Source organism: Pongo pygmaeus, chromosome 20 (assembly GCF_028885625.2).
Source record: "Pongo pygmaeus isolate AG05252 chromosome 20, NHGRI_mPonPyg2-v2.0_pri, whole genome shotgun sequence".
NCBI lineage: Eukaryota > Metazoa > Chordata > Mammalia > Primates > Hominidae > Pongo > Pongo pygmaeus.
Genome location: NC_072393.2, coordinates 16,634,870 through 16,650,752, shown reverse-complemented (window position 1 = coordinate 16,650,752; position 15,883 = coordinate 16,634,870). Strand labels below are relative to the sequence as shown.

The 15,883-nt window shown below is 55.0% G+C and overlaps 1 protein-coding gene across 1 annotated transcript in view; it reads right to left on the bottom strand.

Annotated features, from left to right (window-relative positions):
- Positions 1-439: 439 nt before the first annotated feature.
- AP1M1 (adaptor related protein complex 1 subunit mu 1) overlaps positions 440-15,883 on the bottom strand; it is a 37,916-nt gene continuing 22,472 nt past the window's right edge. Inside the window, exons 6-12 of the mRNA XM_054465867.2 lie at positions 9,242-9,368; positions 8,096-8,238; positions 7,579-7,650; positions 6,871-7,029; positions 2,168-2,293; positions 1,512-1,587; positions 440-1,373 (exon numbers count right to left, since the gene is read on the bottom strand). Coding sequence (XP_054321842.1) covers positions 1,351-1,373; positions 1,512-1,587; positions 2,168-2,293; positions 6,871-7,029; positions 7,579-7,650; positions 8,096-8,238; positions 9,242-9,368 — 726 coding nt within the window. The 3' untranslated portion in view covers positions 440-1,350. The remainder of the gene's footprint in view (positions 1,374-1,511; positions 1,588-2,167; positions 2,294-6,870; positions 7,030-7,578; positions 7,651-8,095; positions 8,239-9,241; positions 9,369-15,883) is intronic.

Genomic DNA, 15,883 nt, shown 5'->3' with positions numbered 1-15,883 from the left:
GAAGCACCTGGGGACCTTGTTAATGTTTTCCGGGACCCTGGCCCCAGAGCCTCTGCTTTGGCAGGTCAGGGCTGGCCCATGAACCTGCATTTCTAGCTAGGACACAGGGGATGCTGCTGTGGACACAAGGACCATGCTCTGAGTAGGCCATCAGTTTGGGGAGAGGTGGGGACAAGCTGTTGGCCATCTGAGCGTGCAGCATATTGGATGAGAGAAGACTCTGCCTCTGTGGCCTCCTCTGTGTGGCCCAGGAGTGGTGGCCCATGGTCCAGCACTGCAGCTGCCTCTTTCCGCAGCTGCTTTTCCTGTGTTTCAGCTGGGGAGGCAGAGGGAGCTGGTGACACCTTGTGGGGCCACAGGGAAGGTCGGCAACAAAACCAGGCAAGCCCTGTGGTCACGCAGAAGTCAGGACCACGCCGCATCAGAGGAAGGCGTGGAGTATTCAATGAATGGAATTTAATGTAACTATGAAATGAACACACACAGGGTGGGGAAGGCGGGTGACCAAGTGCAGACATGGGTGACACGTGGCCCCGCTCTCTGGACCCTCAGTGGGAAAAAGTCTGAGGCTGGCGTCTCTCACCTAACCCCACCTCCCCTGGTGGGTCAATACTGATCTGGCTGAGTGACAGCGTCTCGTGACCCAGGCTGGCCCTGGGAAGGCGCCACAGGTGAGGCCTGCAAGTCCAGGGAGCAGGCAGATGCTGCAGTGGCCCCCGAGAGCGCCAGGTGCCGGCCCCGACGTGTAAATGGCCCGCTGCGGGCGCTGCCGGGAAGGAAGACAAGAAGGGTGAGGGCTCGTCCTCACTAAGTGCTGCCTGAGTGCCGCAGGACGTGGGTGGGACATGGGGACAGTAAGGATAACACAAACAGCAACGAACGCACAAAGACAAGTTCCAGGAACACCCATAAACCCATAACGTTCAACAAAATGGCAACAAAACAATGCCCCTGCTAGCCCGGCGAGGCTGGCGCTTCCTTCGTGGCAGATGCTACCTGCAGCTGGCTGGCTGGCCGGCAAGCGTTGGCCAAGCCTTTTGGTACCTGGGAGCTTAACAGCATAAAAGGCTGTAACCTCTACAGGGAAAATTTTCACATCCTTCCCCTGAAATTGACTTCAGGGGCGAAGAAACGAGACTTCTCGAAGACCAGCCTCTTCTGGGAAAGGGGCTTCTGAGACGAGTGTTGACGGCAGAGCAGGTGGCCTGGGGAAGGCAGGGGTCCCTGGGCGGAGGCTGGGAGGGTGGCCAGAGACCAGGGAGGGCCCCTCCATCTGGCGGGCTTGGCAGGTGTGTCCCCTGGTGCTGCCACCAGGAGCCCTGAGGCCGGGGTGTTGGCCGCAACAGTCCCTCACTGGGTCCGGAGCTGGTAATCTAAGAGACAGGAGGGAGGCGTCATGCTGGGCTCTGCACCCTCCCCGCTTTCGGGACCCGACCCGATGGCTCCACCCTGGGGGCAGCCACAGAGGACCCCTCAGCACAACCCCACCCCACGGGTGGGGCCTCACTCACCTCCGTTCTGCGTGATATAACGCACCCAGGGCAGGGCCTGGTACCCACTCTTCTCAATGATCTTCAGGTAGCGCACCTGGGGCACAGGTAGCAGGGCCCTGAGCACCACAGGCTCCCGCCCTGTTGGTCCCCCCTTAATCTTTCCTGCTGGGGCAGCCTGGGGCTGGCAGGGGAGGCCGTGACGAGGATGAGCACAGGCCTCGGGGGTGAAAGGGATTTGTCTGGACCATGCAAATGTGTGGGAGGGCAGAGCAGCCTCTGGAAGCGGTGAGCAGCCAGGATGTGGCTCGCAGACACAGCCTCAGCAGCCTGCTGTGGGGGGCCCAGCCAGAAGGCCCGTGGCTCTCTGGGAGCCTCTCCTCCCTCTGTGGGATTTTGAGGGGGTGCCAGGGAAAAGAGTTCCCATGGGGCATGAGTGTGGACGGCAGAGCCTCAAACGCTAGTTTTGGGGCAGAATGAGTGAGCTTTGAGCTCACGGGTCAGGGCTGAGCAGCGGCAGCCTGGCCTCTCCCCGTCTGTGCAGAGGCAGAGGCCCGCAGCACAGCAGGGTCCTGATTCCAGCTGACTGACACCCTTTCCCAAGCTGGCTGCGTTGATATCTGTCACCTGCGGCCTCCGTCCCTGTTCTGGGCCCCGGCCGCCTGAGCCTTACGCACCTGGATGCCGGAGGTAGTGAAGTAAGGGATCTCGAACTTGACACTGATCGGGGGCTTGCCCTCCTTGTCCTCAGCCTCCACGCTAGGCAGGCCGAAGTGGGCCCGCATCAGGTACTCCTTGCCGCCCTGGGGAGCAGACGGAGGAGGCGCTCAGGACTAGGCCCTGCCACAGCTTAGCCAACAGCTCTGGCCCTAGTGGCGATGGGCAGAGACTGACCACTCACCCCAGTCCAGGGAGGGGAGCATGAGCCCCTGTGCTGGGGAGCCAAAGCTCGGCCCTGTGCTGCCCCAGGCTGGTAAGGATAACCCCTGCTCTGGGGTGCCCAGCTGCCCTGAGGACACCCCTGCGCCCAGAGCTGAGCTCACCAAGCTGCCAGCCCCAGTCACCAAGCCTCTGCCAGTGTGGTCTGCAGTGGCCCAGCACCCCCCGCCCAGCTCCCCTAATGCACTTTCCTCCAAGGCTGGCGAACCAGACAGACTGGCTATGGGAAGGAAGAGTGTGTAATGACCGTGGCAGGGGAAGGCTGCCGGGGACAGGGGCCACACGCCCAGTCTCAGGACAGCATGTGAAAGAAAAGAGAGTGTCCAGGTGAGAACCATAACCAGGGAGAGGTGACAAAAGGAAGAAACCAAGGAGCGTGCACTGAGTGACGATTCAGCCCTGGGTCCTGCTCCTGAGGGAGAGCAGGGGGCGGCTGTGGCTCTGACTGGAACCCGAGTCCTGGCTGTGACCTTCACCCTCCCCCTGCCTTGAGGAGCAACAGGTCGCAGCCTGGTCACCCCCAGCACCTGGTCTCGCCCTGAGCAGTTGGGGGCACGATCTCAGCTCTGGCCACGCCTGGGACCCCACAGTCTCTGCTCCCCAGGGCTCAGGTCGAGATCCCATGGGAGCTGCTGCCGCCTAGGGCTGTTTCTGCCTCAGAGCAGGGGCCGTCCCCGTGCACCTGGGGCAGGGCCGAGTGGTCCATCTCTACCTACTGCCACCAGGGCAGCGTGAGAGTGAGGACTCTGCCTGACTTAGTGACATGTGCTGAGTACAGACTCCGGGAGGATGATGGGGGGAAGATGCGACATCAGCAACTGGTAAAGCAGGCAGCGAGGGAACAAACCCGCTCGGTGACTAGCCTGTGCTCCAAACACTCAGCCAGACCCCAAATCTGAACCTTAGCAAAGACCGAATGGAAAACACAAGACAAAGAAAATGCAGGGAAGCAGACGCCAGGGGCGGTGGAGGCCTGCACACCCAGCCCATGTCGTCGCGTTGAGCCGAGCGGGTTTAATTCTGCTCTCGATGAGAGCTGTAGGCTGGCGCCGGCTCACACACCAAAACCCACTCGACGCCACAAAGGCACAGTGAGAAGGGCTCCCCGGGGAGGAAGAGCAGGCATTGACAGGCGTGCTGCCAAAGGCAGACAAAAGAGGACAGGGCTGCCATCATCACAAGGGAGAAAGGTGCACAGGAGGACAGGCCACAATCCTAGAGGCTGCCATCCCATAAGCCACAGGGACAACACAATAGTCACAGGTACCCACGCACCAAGTAACATGGCAGCAACTTCTGTGAAGCAGGTGCTATAGGAGATGCAGAGAGAGAGCCAAGAGAAGGCCTGGACGCAAGGCCCGGCCCAGATCTCCATCCAGGTGGACAGTGTCATGTGCCATGGCCACCCATGGGCACACAGGCACACATCAAATTCTCTACCCTGGTAACAGACAGCAGTAGGGACAGGACCGAGAAACACTCTAGGTTTAAAAGCAAATAGCCCACACTATGGCACTTCCACAAAAAATTGAAAATAGAATCACCATACGATCCAGCAATTCTACTTCTGGGGATACACCCAAAACGAATGAAAGCTGGGTCTTGAAGAGGCATTTGTGCACTCACGTTCACAGCAGCATTATTCACAATAGGCCAGGCGTGGTGGCTCACGCCTGTCATCCCAGCACTTTGGGAGGCCGAAGCAGACAGATCACCTGAGACCAGCCTGAGCAACATAGCGAAATCCTGTTTCTACTAAAAATACACAAATTAGCTGGGTGTGGTGGCGTGTGCCTGTAATCTTAGCTACTTGGGAGGCTGAGGCGGGAGAATCGCTTGAACCCGGGAGGTGGAGGTTGCAGTAAGCAGAGATCGTGCCTCTGTACTCCAGCCTGGGCAACAGAGCGAGACTTCATCTCAGAAAAAGAAAAAACTAACCAAAAAAAAAAAAACTTTTAGTATGGAACAATCTAAGAAAGGGGGAAGGGTATCTATCTATCTATCTAATCTGTGTTTCTAATCTATCTTTCTGTATTTCTTTTTTTTTTTTTTTTGAGACAGAGTCTTGCTCTGTCACCCAGGCTGGAGTGCAGTGGTGCAATCTCAGCTCACTGCTAGCTCCGCCTCCCGAGTTCACACCATTCTCCCGCCTCAGCCTCCCGAGTAGCTGGGACTACAGGCACCCACCACCACACCCAGCTAATTTTTTGTATTTTTAGTAGAGACGGGGTTTCACCGTGTTAGCCAGGATGGTCTCCATCTCCTGACCTTGTGATCCGCCCACCTTGGCCTCCCAAAGTGCTGGGATTACAGGTGTGAGCCACCGCGCCTGGCCCTCTCTGTATTTCGTAAAATTTATCTTTTGCAGTTCCTTTTGTCCTTAGGGTGTGTTACTTGAAGTAATGTGTCTCTGTGGTTGTCATCAACTTGATATGCTGATGAATTAATTTTGCTTTTGGTTTTTAGGAATTACCTTTTTTCCATTGTGATTTAATTTTGTTTTCTATGCATGGAAAGCACTGACAGGTGTACCTTCACACAGTGCAGGTTTGGTTCCAGACCACTGCCATAAAGCACATAGCACAGTTAGGCAAGTCACACACATTTTTTGGTTTCCCAGTGCATGTAAAAATTACGTTTACCAGCCGGGCACGGTGGCCCATACCTGTAATCCCAGCACTTTGGGAGGCTGAGTCAGGCGGATCAGAAGGTCAGGAGTTCGTGACCAGCTTGGCCAACATGGTGAAACCCCGTCTCTATTAAAAATACAAAAATTAGCCAGGTGTGGTGACACATGCCTGTAATCCCAGCTGCTCAGGACACTGAGGCAGGAGAATCACTTGAACCTGGGAGGCGGAGGTTGCAGTGAGCCGAGATTGTGCCACTGCACTCCAGCCTAGGCGACAGAGTGAGACTCTGTCTCAAAAAAAAAAAAAGGTTACCATATACTGTAGTCTGAATGTGCAACAGTATTATGTCTAGGAGAATGTACACACCTTAGTTAAAACATACTTTATTGCTAAAAAGTGACAACACAGAGACCATATGCTGTTGGAATAATGACGCCAACAGACTTGCTCAACGCAGGGTTGCCACAAACCTTCCATTTGTTTAAAAACTAAAACAAAAATAAAAATGCAGTATCTGGGAAGCACAATAAAATGAGGTGTGCCTGTGCATGGCTTCGAAGTCAAATCTACACAAGCACAGTCCACGCCAGCCTGTGTCTCGGCCCTTAGCCCTGTCCCTTCCTCCCCCGTCTACAGCTCACAGTGCTGTTTATTTGGTGGGGTATTCTCCCAATGTGTTTTAAATGATAAACACTATTTTCAACAGTGGAACTGCAGGAAAAGAGGAGCTAATCCAACAATCCGGGATGGTCACCACCCCTCCATGGAATATCCACAGCTCCCAAAGCCGACTGCCAAGAAGACAGCCAACACCAGAAGGAAAACGCTCTGCTGCAGTGCCGCGTGGAACGGCAGACGCCGAGCTGGCTCTACTTGCGTATAATGAGGAAAAGCAAAATACGCAGAGACAAAGGTGAGGAGGAGACGCGGGGAAAGGCTGACGGGAGTATTAGGTGGTGGGGTAACGGGCTTTTCTCTCTCCTTCCTCTACTTTCCACATTTTATGTCATGTGATTAGACTGAGGCTGGGAGGGAAAGTACCCCATCATGAAATTCAAGGCACTTGAATTGCAGCATTTCCAGCTTAACTCAGCTGGGGCTGTCCCCAAGTCCCCCTGGGATGCAGACGGAGAGAGAGGGGAGAACATGGAAAGCAGCGCCTGCCCTGAGCCCGCCTGGTGGAGCAGGTCAGTGCCACCCGGCTCAGCTCCAGAGCCATGCCTGGGCCTAGCCTCTCTCTGCACTGCGTACACCCAGCAAGCCCAGACTCAGCTCCTCAGAATCCTTAACACGGTGCCGGGGAAGCCACGCCGGTGCAGAACTGGCCCAGGACATGGGCGGCTGGTGCGGGGCTCTGGAGGCTGTGCTGGTGCGAGGCTCTGGAGGCTGTGCTGCTCCGGCCTACAGGCAGCTGTGCCCCTCGATGGCAGGCAAGGCTGAGCCTGCACGGAAAGGGCCCTGGACCTGCCAGTGTGGACGGGGCTCTTTCAGGGCCTGCATGGACAGGAACCCCATCTCACATCAGTACTCAGGGGCATCACAGAGAGGGAGGGAGAGAGCACTGCCCTGAGGTGAAGACAGAGGCTGGTTCACAAACAAGAGGAAGGCAGAAAGGGGCCCAGGGGCCGAGTCAGCCTCTGCCTCCTCCCACTCCAGTCCTCGGCTCTCCGTCCACCCTTTCAGAAGCCCCAGGTGTGGGGGACACAGTGGCCACTGTCACCCCATCTTGAGGTGCAGGGGGTCCTGCGGCACCAGGCTGCCTTGCAGAGACAGGTGCGGGGGGCACGTGGATGTCTGGATGGCGTGCTCACCGGGAAGGACTTGATGGACCACACGATCTCGCTGTTCTCGGGGACCCACTTGACGCTCCCCACCGTCGTCTTGAACTTGGGTGAGTCGGCATCATTGGGCACGGGAATGTGGATCTCCACGTTGTTGGCTGTTGACCGCCGCTTGAACTGGCTTTTGGCCTGCAGGCCAGGCCAATGCGGCCCAGGGTTATGGAGGCCAAGGTGAGCTGGCCCAGCCTCTCCAGGCCACATGCCCCTCAGCCTGGCCTGGGGGATCCTCCCTAGCCCCGCCCCTGGCCCCACTTCTCCAGGCACTACCCACCCCCACTCCTGCCCAAGACCTAATTTCAGGAGTTTCATCTTCGTCCTCCTGTCTGCTCAGCTTCCAAGGCTCCTCATCCCTCCCTCTGCCCTGCCCTCCTAGGACAATGTCTGTGTCCCAGGGCCAGGCTGCGCTGGACAGGGTCACTGAGGGGCAGAGGTGCTCCACCTGGGGGCAACACCTCTGGGAGTGTCCTGGATGCCTGGCTACAGGCCCCTCCCCACAAGTGGAACCATCTAGGAGCAGGCCCCAGGCGGTGTCCCCTCAGTGTCAGGCCACTCCTGCATCTGAGGCCACAGTGAGGGTGCACGGATGGCAGCCCTACGGCAACCCCAGCCCTCGGTTAGGCTCCTGGTATGGGCCAGAGACACCAGAAGGCCCTCAGTGGGTGGCCTCGGCCCACGCACCTTGATCATGTACTCGATGCGGCTGTGGGAGTGCTTCTCGATCACCGACTCAATCCATATCAAAGGCTTGACCTGCCGAGGAGGGCAAAGAGGGTGCTCACACCTGGCCTTGTTTGACAAAGGCCCATTTCAGAAGGGAAACCAAGGCCCAGGGCAAGGGACCATCTGCCCAGGTGTGGGCCCAGAGCCCTGCAGGGAGCGCACAGCCAGTGTCAGGGAGGGCCAGGGCAGACAGGCCGATGCAGCCGGGAGCTACCGGGGAGGCCTCGGTGCAAATGCAGAAAACATGACCAGGGCCTGCTCTGGGGGCTGCCTGGGAAAGGGGTGGTGGCGGCCAAAGGGGTCTGTGCCCCTCAGAAAGCTCGGAGTCACAGGTCCTCAGACTCCATCTCTGTAGAGCCAGGCAGCTCACGGAGCGTGGGGTGGGGCTGGCCCTGGCGCCCGCCTGGGATTCACCTCCTGGAGGTGAAGGGGAGGAGGAGACCGCCGACAGCCCAGCCCAGGGTGGTGCACTCACGTGGGTGTTGAGACGGTAGGACATGAGCTCGAACTCGCCATCAGGCGGGATGAAGGAGATGGTGCGGTCGTTCTCGAAGCGTGATAGCCGCACACACTGGTGGAACTTCACATCCTCCAGCTCCACAGATTTGCTTTTGCCACCTGGGGTCGGGGGTAAGGGTAGGACAGACCTGGGCCCTCAGGGTCACTGCCTCAGCAGTACTCCTACCACCTGTGACCCACCCCGGCAGAGCAAGGCCCCCAGTCCACGCACTAAGAGCAGCCTGGGCCACAAACACCAAGGGAGCTGGGTCCCAAGACAACTGCCCCATCACTCCTCACACCCCTGGGGTCCCCAGGGGCAGGGCTGGTGGGTCTGGTTCATGCTGAGTCCCCAGCGGCCATCCCAGGGCCCAGCTAGGGGACCTGCTCAGGACACATTCACTGAATGATTGATCAGTGGACTTGGCTGGGGGATGGCTCGGGGCTCCCCAAGGGCTCAGGCCCTGGCATCCACGGGGTCCTGGGTCCTACCTTGGTTTCCCACCTCACTGAGGGCTATGTGGGTGGGGACCTGCCCAGCCCCGGGCGGGGAGCTGCCCTGATAGGCTGATGCCCGAGAAGCCCTCACCGGGCCAGGAACAGGGGCATGCCCAGCCACTGCACCCTCTTCCAGTGGCCTGTGACAGCTGAGAGGTGGGAGGCACAGTTCACAAAACCAGGCCCTGGGCCCCTCTGCCCCTACCCTGCTGTGGGAAGTGTTAGAGGCCAGGCGGCAGGAGCGAGAATCACCATGCGTGGCCTTCACACGGCCCACACCTAGGGCCCAAGGTGAGGGGAGAAACCTGGCCTGGGAGGGAGAGAGCAAGGCCTCAGCCTAAGCCCCAGTGCCCCAGGCAGAGCAGGGCAGGGTGCAGGACCTGGCGTGTGAGGCCGGGTGACGGGGGCCTCCCAGCTGGACTGGAGGATTTTCACTCCCCTGCGCCTTCTATGTCCAGGGATGGATGAATACTCTACACAGCTGTCTCAAGCAGTGTGAAGTGCTGCTAAACCAAGTGCTTGAAACCAGCTCGTTCCTCCGCCTGGCCCAACCCTGCCCTGGGCTGTAATGTGTGTGCCTGGTGAAGCCATCCTCACGGGCAGGGCCCTTGGCAAGGGTACTCACGGCCCGTGTTGTCAAAGAGGACCTTGTCATTGAGGCCCAGGCGCAGCTCGGGCATGCCCGAGAGGAAGACTCGCATCTTGATGGAGCCCACGATCTCGCTGCGTAGGACGTTGCCATTGGCGCTGACCTGGGGGTGGCGGTGTGGGCATGAGGGGAGGTCCCCAACTCACCAGCCACTGCCTCCTACCACATCATGTGACCCTCTGGCCATCCCACTCTCAACGCCCTTCTCACCTCCAAGTCCATCCCTCTCCTGGGCATCCCCTGAGCTGGGGGAGTCCCAGCTGTGGCTAAGGTCTACCCCTAACCCACACCAACCCACGCCTGGCTGAGGGTCCCCAGGCTCACCCCTCCAGCCTTCATGCCAAGGCCCTGTGGACATGAGGTGGCCACTGTGGGTCCTGCCCTCTAGGCCTCAGGCCACACTGGGGCCTGATGATGCATGCCTGGAGCCCCCTCTGAGGGTTCTCTATCAGGCACCAGTCCCTTCCTCCCAGGAGCCCCCTGAATGCTCTGGGCCGGCCCGGCAGCTGGTCCCCATGCTGAGTCAGCCTTGAGAGTCCATGAGCTTGGCTGGACCCAGGCCAGGACCCTATGGTCCCTGCTCACCCGATGGGCTGGGCTGGGGTTTCTTGAACCAGGCCAGACTTGCTTTTCTTGAAAGCTGTTTCTCTTCTTGGCCTCCCAGGGAGGCCACTGGCCCCTCACCCTCCAGGGCTTATGAGAGATGGTGCTTCCCGAGTCCTGACCCCTTCTTACTTCCCAGGGCCACCGTGAAGTGTGATAACACTTGATCCAAAATAATCAACTTAAATCCAGTCACAGTGGCTGACACTGACAGCATTTCCACTGCGCTAGGCATTGCTCCACACACACCTCGACAACCTCTGGGGCAGGGACTGTGGGGAGATGACCTGAGGGGCTGTAACCCACTGCGCATGCCGAGATGCATCTGAAAGTGCAATTGAAAATCCACACTGGGGCGATGGTCCTGCACCCCCTAGACTGTCCTGCGTGAGCCAAGATGCTGCAGCATCTCTTCTTGCATCCATTTTAGAGGTGAGGAAACAGGCACAGATCGGAGGCCCCGTGCTGAGGGCACAGAATGACAGGCAGAAAAATCGCTGGGGCTGCAGCCCTGGCCACCACTGCACACTGCCACGCTGCACGAGGCCATGCCCACACCAGCAAGTGGGCCAAAGGCCACCAACTTGGACACCTGGGCCCAGATGCTGGCTCCAGCCAGGCTAACATGTGCAGGGCCTGCATTTCCTGTCTGCAGAGTGGCAGGAGAGTCTGTGCAGTCTTATGCGTGATGTCCAAAAAGCACTGGGTAGACAAACAAAAGCCCCTCACCAGCTTGCCGCCTCTGAGGGAATCGGAAAAACTGAGGTGCCAAGCAAATGACAGCCCTGGGAGGGGCAGGGAACCGGACATGGCCCCAAGGGCTCCCGTTCTGTCACCTTCCCCAGCCTCACCTCCTCGTGCTGTCCTGTCCTCATCTTGCAAGCAGCTCCCTGATCCCATGGTGCACAACAGCTTCCCTGCGTCTGCCTGCTTGTCTCTCTCTCTCTCCCTGCTGGGGGAAGCCACGTGGGGCTGCGCACTGCCATGTCCAGCACCAGAAACAGCGTGTGTGGCAGGAGGTGCTCAGTGGGCACGCGGAGGCTCAGGAGCTCGGGACCCTCACTGGCTGGGGCTCCAGGAGCCCGAGCATTGGGATTTCGCCTGCCTCTTTCTCGGAGGGCCCTCCGCTCCACTGTGACGGCCCCTAATTCCCCTTGGGTGCTGCCTCCCCCTCTGGGAGTTGGGACTGTCCCTGGCAGCCAGCTGTAACTGAACACATGAGGTCGTGAATGCTGCGAGAGCAGGCCCAGGGAGTGGAGCTGAAAAGCCGCCCAGCCCACGAGGCTGATCTCGGCCCTGCGGGCAGCAATGAGAACCTTCTCAGCAGAGGTGTGACTAGCCATGCAGAGCTGGTGCCCTTCCCAGGGCGGGTGCTGAAGGAATGCTTGCTCAGGGCCCGGCTGTGTAAGTACGAGGCTGCACTCAGATGATTGCATCTGGAGGCAAATTTGTTGACCCAGCCACCAGCTCTGCAAGCCACTTAGGAAGGTGGCATTCTGACAGCTGCCCTTGTGCTGAGCTGTTTGGAGGAGTGGGATCCTTCTGGGCAGAGCCACACGCAGCAGCGCACTGTGGCAGGGACCCCCGCAGCCCCAGCGCTTTCCTGCTCAACTCTCTCTAAGCTGCCCCCTGGGACTTGCCTTTGCACCCCAGGGCACCCAGATGGACCCTGCTTTCGGCTCAATAAACAATCAGACAAGGGACCCCAGGGGAGAGGGGAATGTGGTTAGCGAGGCCACTGTCCCATCCCAGAAAGTAAGAAAGTGAAGAGGTCTGCACAGAGCGCACGGGAGAGTCTTTCTGGGCAGCACTCTCCTTGGCAATTCCATGTCTGCAGCCTCAGCCCTCTGGAAATCCCGGCCCAGGTCACGGAGACACCCCAGTGCACACATCTGGGGCTGAGCAAGCGTGCTCAATGCTGCACTGCCAGTGGCCGTCAGAAACGGGCACCCGAGTGACCTGCGTGACTGGATTGGCTGAGCCCATACAGTCCACCCACACCACAGGGATGAGGCCAGCGTGAACACAAAAGAAAGCAAGTGGCTGGCGAGGCAGGTCGGCTGGCGCCCCTTCCCCTGCCACTGACTACAGCTCTGAAACCTGGGCAGGAGGCTTGGCAGCTGCCGGAAGACTGCCGGGACACGAATGCACAGTGTCCCCACCGCCCCCCATGAGAAAGTGCAGCAGCAATCTGGAAGCAGAAGTGTGCACCACAGAGCACACGAAAGCTCAGCGGAGCTTCCAGGCCTGGCTCTGGGGCCAGAAGAGGAACTCCTGACTCTCCCGGAAAACACAGAAGCCCCCCATCTCCCCTGTTGCTCATGCCCCAGGCCCTGTGGTTTCAGCTACTGTTCCGAGGAGGTGGGGCAACTGTTGTCCTTTTCTCTCTCTGTCCTCTCTCCATGTGGGCTGGGAAGTGGGCCCAATGGCCGACGTGTACAACAGAATAAACCGCAGGGAATCAGAAAAGTACCGGGTAGACAGCACAGAGCCAGAAGCTCAGGAAAGTCACCCCATGAAGTGGTTTATGTCTCCAGAACTCTCTAGAATAGAGCATCTGTGAATCCTGTGCATATACCATACTTTGACTTACCAAAGATTTTGAGAACTGTACTAACCACTCAGGTCCCAGACTGACCACTGGGCAGTGCACACCCAGGAGATCTGACCAGGAAATGGCACAGGGGCTTTAAAAACTGACGTGATGTTCATGGCCTACAGGTTGGGGATTGGAACTTGTGGCCTGAAAGTAAGATTGGCTGTTGGCTAAAACAAAAATATCAGTATTTCCCATATAGCTTAAATAAGACCTAGAGTATCACCACATAATGCTCAAAAAGTCCAGGATGCAATCCAAAATTACTCAGCGTACAAACAACCACGAAAATGTCAACTTGCCTGGAAAACCCAATCAACCGCTGTCAACACTTCACAGATGTTGGGATTATCTGATGAAGACTTTAAACAGCTATTTTTAAAATTACAAATGCTTGCAACAAATGTTAAAATAGAAAGTCACAGCAAAGAAACAGATGATAAAGAAGAATCAACCAGGAGTTCGAGACTAGCCTGGGCAACACAGCAAGTCCTGGTCTCTACAAAATATAAAATAAAAAAAAATTAGCCAGGCACGGTGGTGTATGCCTGTGGTCTCAGCTACTCAGCACACTCAGATGGGAAGATCACTTGAACACAGGAGGTTGAGGCTGCAGTGAGCTATAACTGCACCGCTATGCTCCAGCCTGGGCAACAGAGTAAGACCCTGTCTCAAAAAAAAAAAAAAAAAAAAAAAAAAAAGAAGAATCAAATGGAGAAATTTAAAAAATATAGTAACTGAAATAAACAACTTGCTCAATGGACTTAATAGCAGAATGGAGGCCAGGTACAGTGGCTCATGCCTGTAATCCCAGCACTTTGGGATGCTGAGGTGGGAAGATCACTTGCCCCAGGAGTTCTAGATCAGCCAGGGCAACACAGCGAGACCCTCATCTCTACAAAATTTTTTAAAAAAAATTAGCCAGGCTTGGTGGCGCACACCTGTAGTCCCAGCTACTCAGGAGGCTGAAGCAGAAGGATCGCTTGAGCCCAGGAGGTTGGGGCTACAGTGAGCCATGCTTGCTCCATGGCTCTCCAGCCTGGATGACAGAGTGAGACCCTATCTCCAAAAAAAAAAAAATAATAATAATAACAGAATGGAGATAAATAGGAAAGGGCCAAGGACCTGTGAACTTAAAGGCAGATCAATGTAAATTATCCATTCTAACAGAGAGAAGAAAAGACAGAATAAAATAAGCAGCCTCAGGGACACATGATATAATAACCAAAGGTCTTTCATGTCACTGGAGTCCTGAAGGAAGAGTAAAATGACAAAAACATGTCTGAGGGCTGGGTGCAGTGGGTGGCTCATGCCTGTAATCCCAGCACTTTGGGAGGCTGAGGCAGGTGGATCACCTGAGGTTGGGAGCTTGAGACCAGCCTGATCAACATGGAGAAACCCTGTCTCTATTAAAAACACAAAATTAGCCAGGTGTGGTGGCGAATGCCTGTAATCCCAGCTACTTGGGAGGCTGAGACAGGAGAATTGCTTTGTAGAAAGTAAAAAAGTTCCTCTTCAAAGTTTCCCTTCTTACTAAAGAATAAATCATAAGTGTTAGAAATAATGTACATTCTATGTCCTTGTACTTTAACTGAAATATTTGTTTTAAACATAAAGGGATGTTAGATATAAGGGAATGAGTACATTCTGTGTCCTTGTATTTGTTTTTGACGTAAGAGATGTTAGATATAAGGGAATGAGTACATTCTATGTCCTTGTACTTTAACCAAGATATTTGTTTTAGATGTAAGGGATGTTAGATATAAGGGAATGAGTCAACTTCCTCTTTTTCCTTTGTTCTCCCTTGCCTTTACCTATTTAGGAAAGTTTTAAGTTATTACCCAGTCAGGTTTAGCTTAGATTGTGAGGTCTGGCTCCAGCCAATGGAGATAGGACACAGCAGCAGGGACAAGCTGCACAAGTGATAAAAATGGCTTTCCTCCTTTGTTTGGGTGTGCTCTCACCATTGTTCCATCTGCGAGGAGCACCCTTTCTGCAGAAAGTAAATTTGCCTTGCTGAGAAAACTTTTTGTTTGAATGCTGATTTTTCCTTGTGGTACCGAGGAACGAGCATTGTGTTTCTGAATAAACATTTTACTTATAACAGCTTGAACCTGGGAGGCAGAGGTTGCAGTGAGCTGAGATTGTGCCATTGCACTCCAGACTGGGCAACAAGAATGAAACTCTATCTCAAAAAAACAAAACAAAATGAAAAAACAAAAAACCGTATTTTAGGAAACAATGATTGATAACTTCCCAATTTGATGAAAGACATAAACTTACAGATCCAAGAAGCTGAACAAATCCCAAACAGTAGAAACACAAAGATATGCACACCTCATCTAACTGCTGAAACTAAAGGCAAAGAAAAATCTGGAAAGCAGCCAGAGGACAATAACACATCACCTATAGGGGAATAAAGATTTGGGGGACTGTGGATTTCTCACCAGAAATGATGGATGCCAGAAGGAGGTGGTATAACATATTAAAGTGCTAAACAAAAACCGTCAATTCAGAAGTCCATATCCGGTGAGAATAGCCTTCAGGGATAAAGGTAAAATATAGAGACATTCTTAAAGGAAAGCCAAGGGAATATGTAGCCAGTAGACCTCTTCTACAAGAATGGCTTTAAAAAAAAACCTTTTTAGGGCTGGGCGCAGTGGCTCATGCCTGTAATCCCAGCATTTTGGGAGGGTGGGGTGAGCGGATCACTTGAGGTCAGGAATTTGTGACCAGCCCAGCCAACAAGGTGAAATCCTGTCTCTACTAAAAATACAAAAATTACCCAGGCGTGGTGGTACATGCCTGTAATCTCAATTACATGGGAGGCTAAGGCTGGAGAATCACTTGAACCTGGGAGGCAGAGGTTGCGGTGAGCTGTAATCACGCCACTGCACTCCAGCCTGGGTGATAGAGCGAGACTCTGTCTCAAAACAAAAAACAAAAAACAAAAAACCCCAAAAACTAGCCGGGCATGGTGGCACACGGCTGTAGTCCCAGCTACTCGGGAGGCTGAGGCGGGATGATCACTTGAGCAAGATGATCACTTGAGTCAAAGTGTAGTGAGCTGTGTTCATGCTACTGCCCTCCAGCCTGGGCAACAGAGCGAAACCCTGTCTCAAGAAAACACTTTTTTTTGAAATTAATGGTTAAAAGCATTTTGTAAAATAAATCTCCAGGCTCGGATAGTTTCAGTGGTGAATTCTAACAAATGTTTAAAGAATTAACATGGATTCTATAAAATGTCTTCCAGAAAACAGAAGAGGAAAAAACACTTCCTCCATTACCTTGATACCAAAACCAGACAAAAACATTACAAAAAAGAGAAAATTACAAGCCAGTATCTCTTATGAGTGTAGATTCAAAAATCTCCAACAAAATACCAGCAAAGGAAATCCAGCAATACATAAAAAGAATAC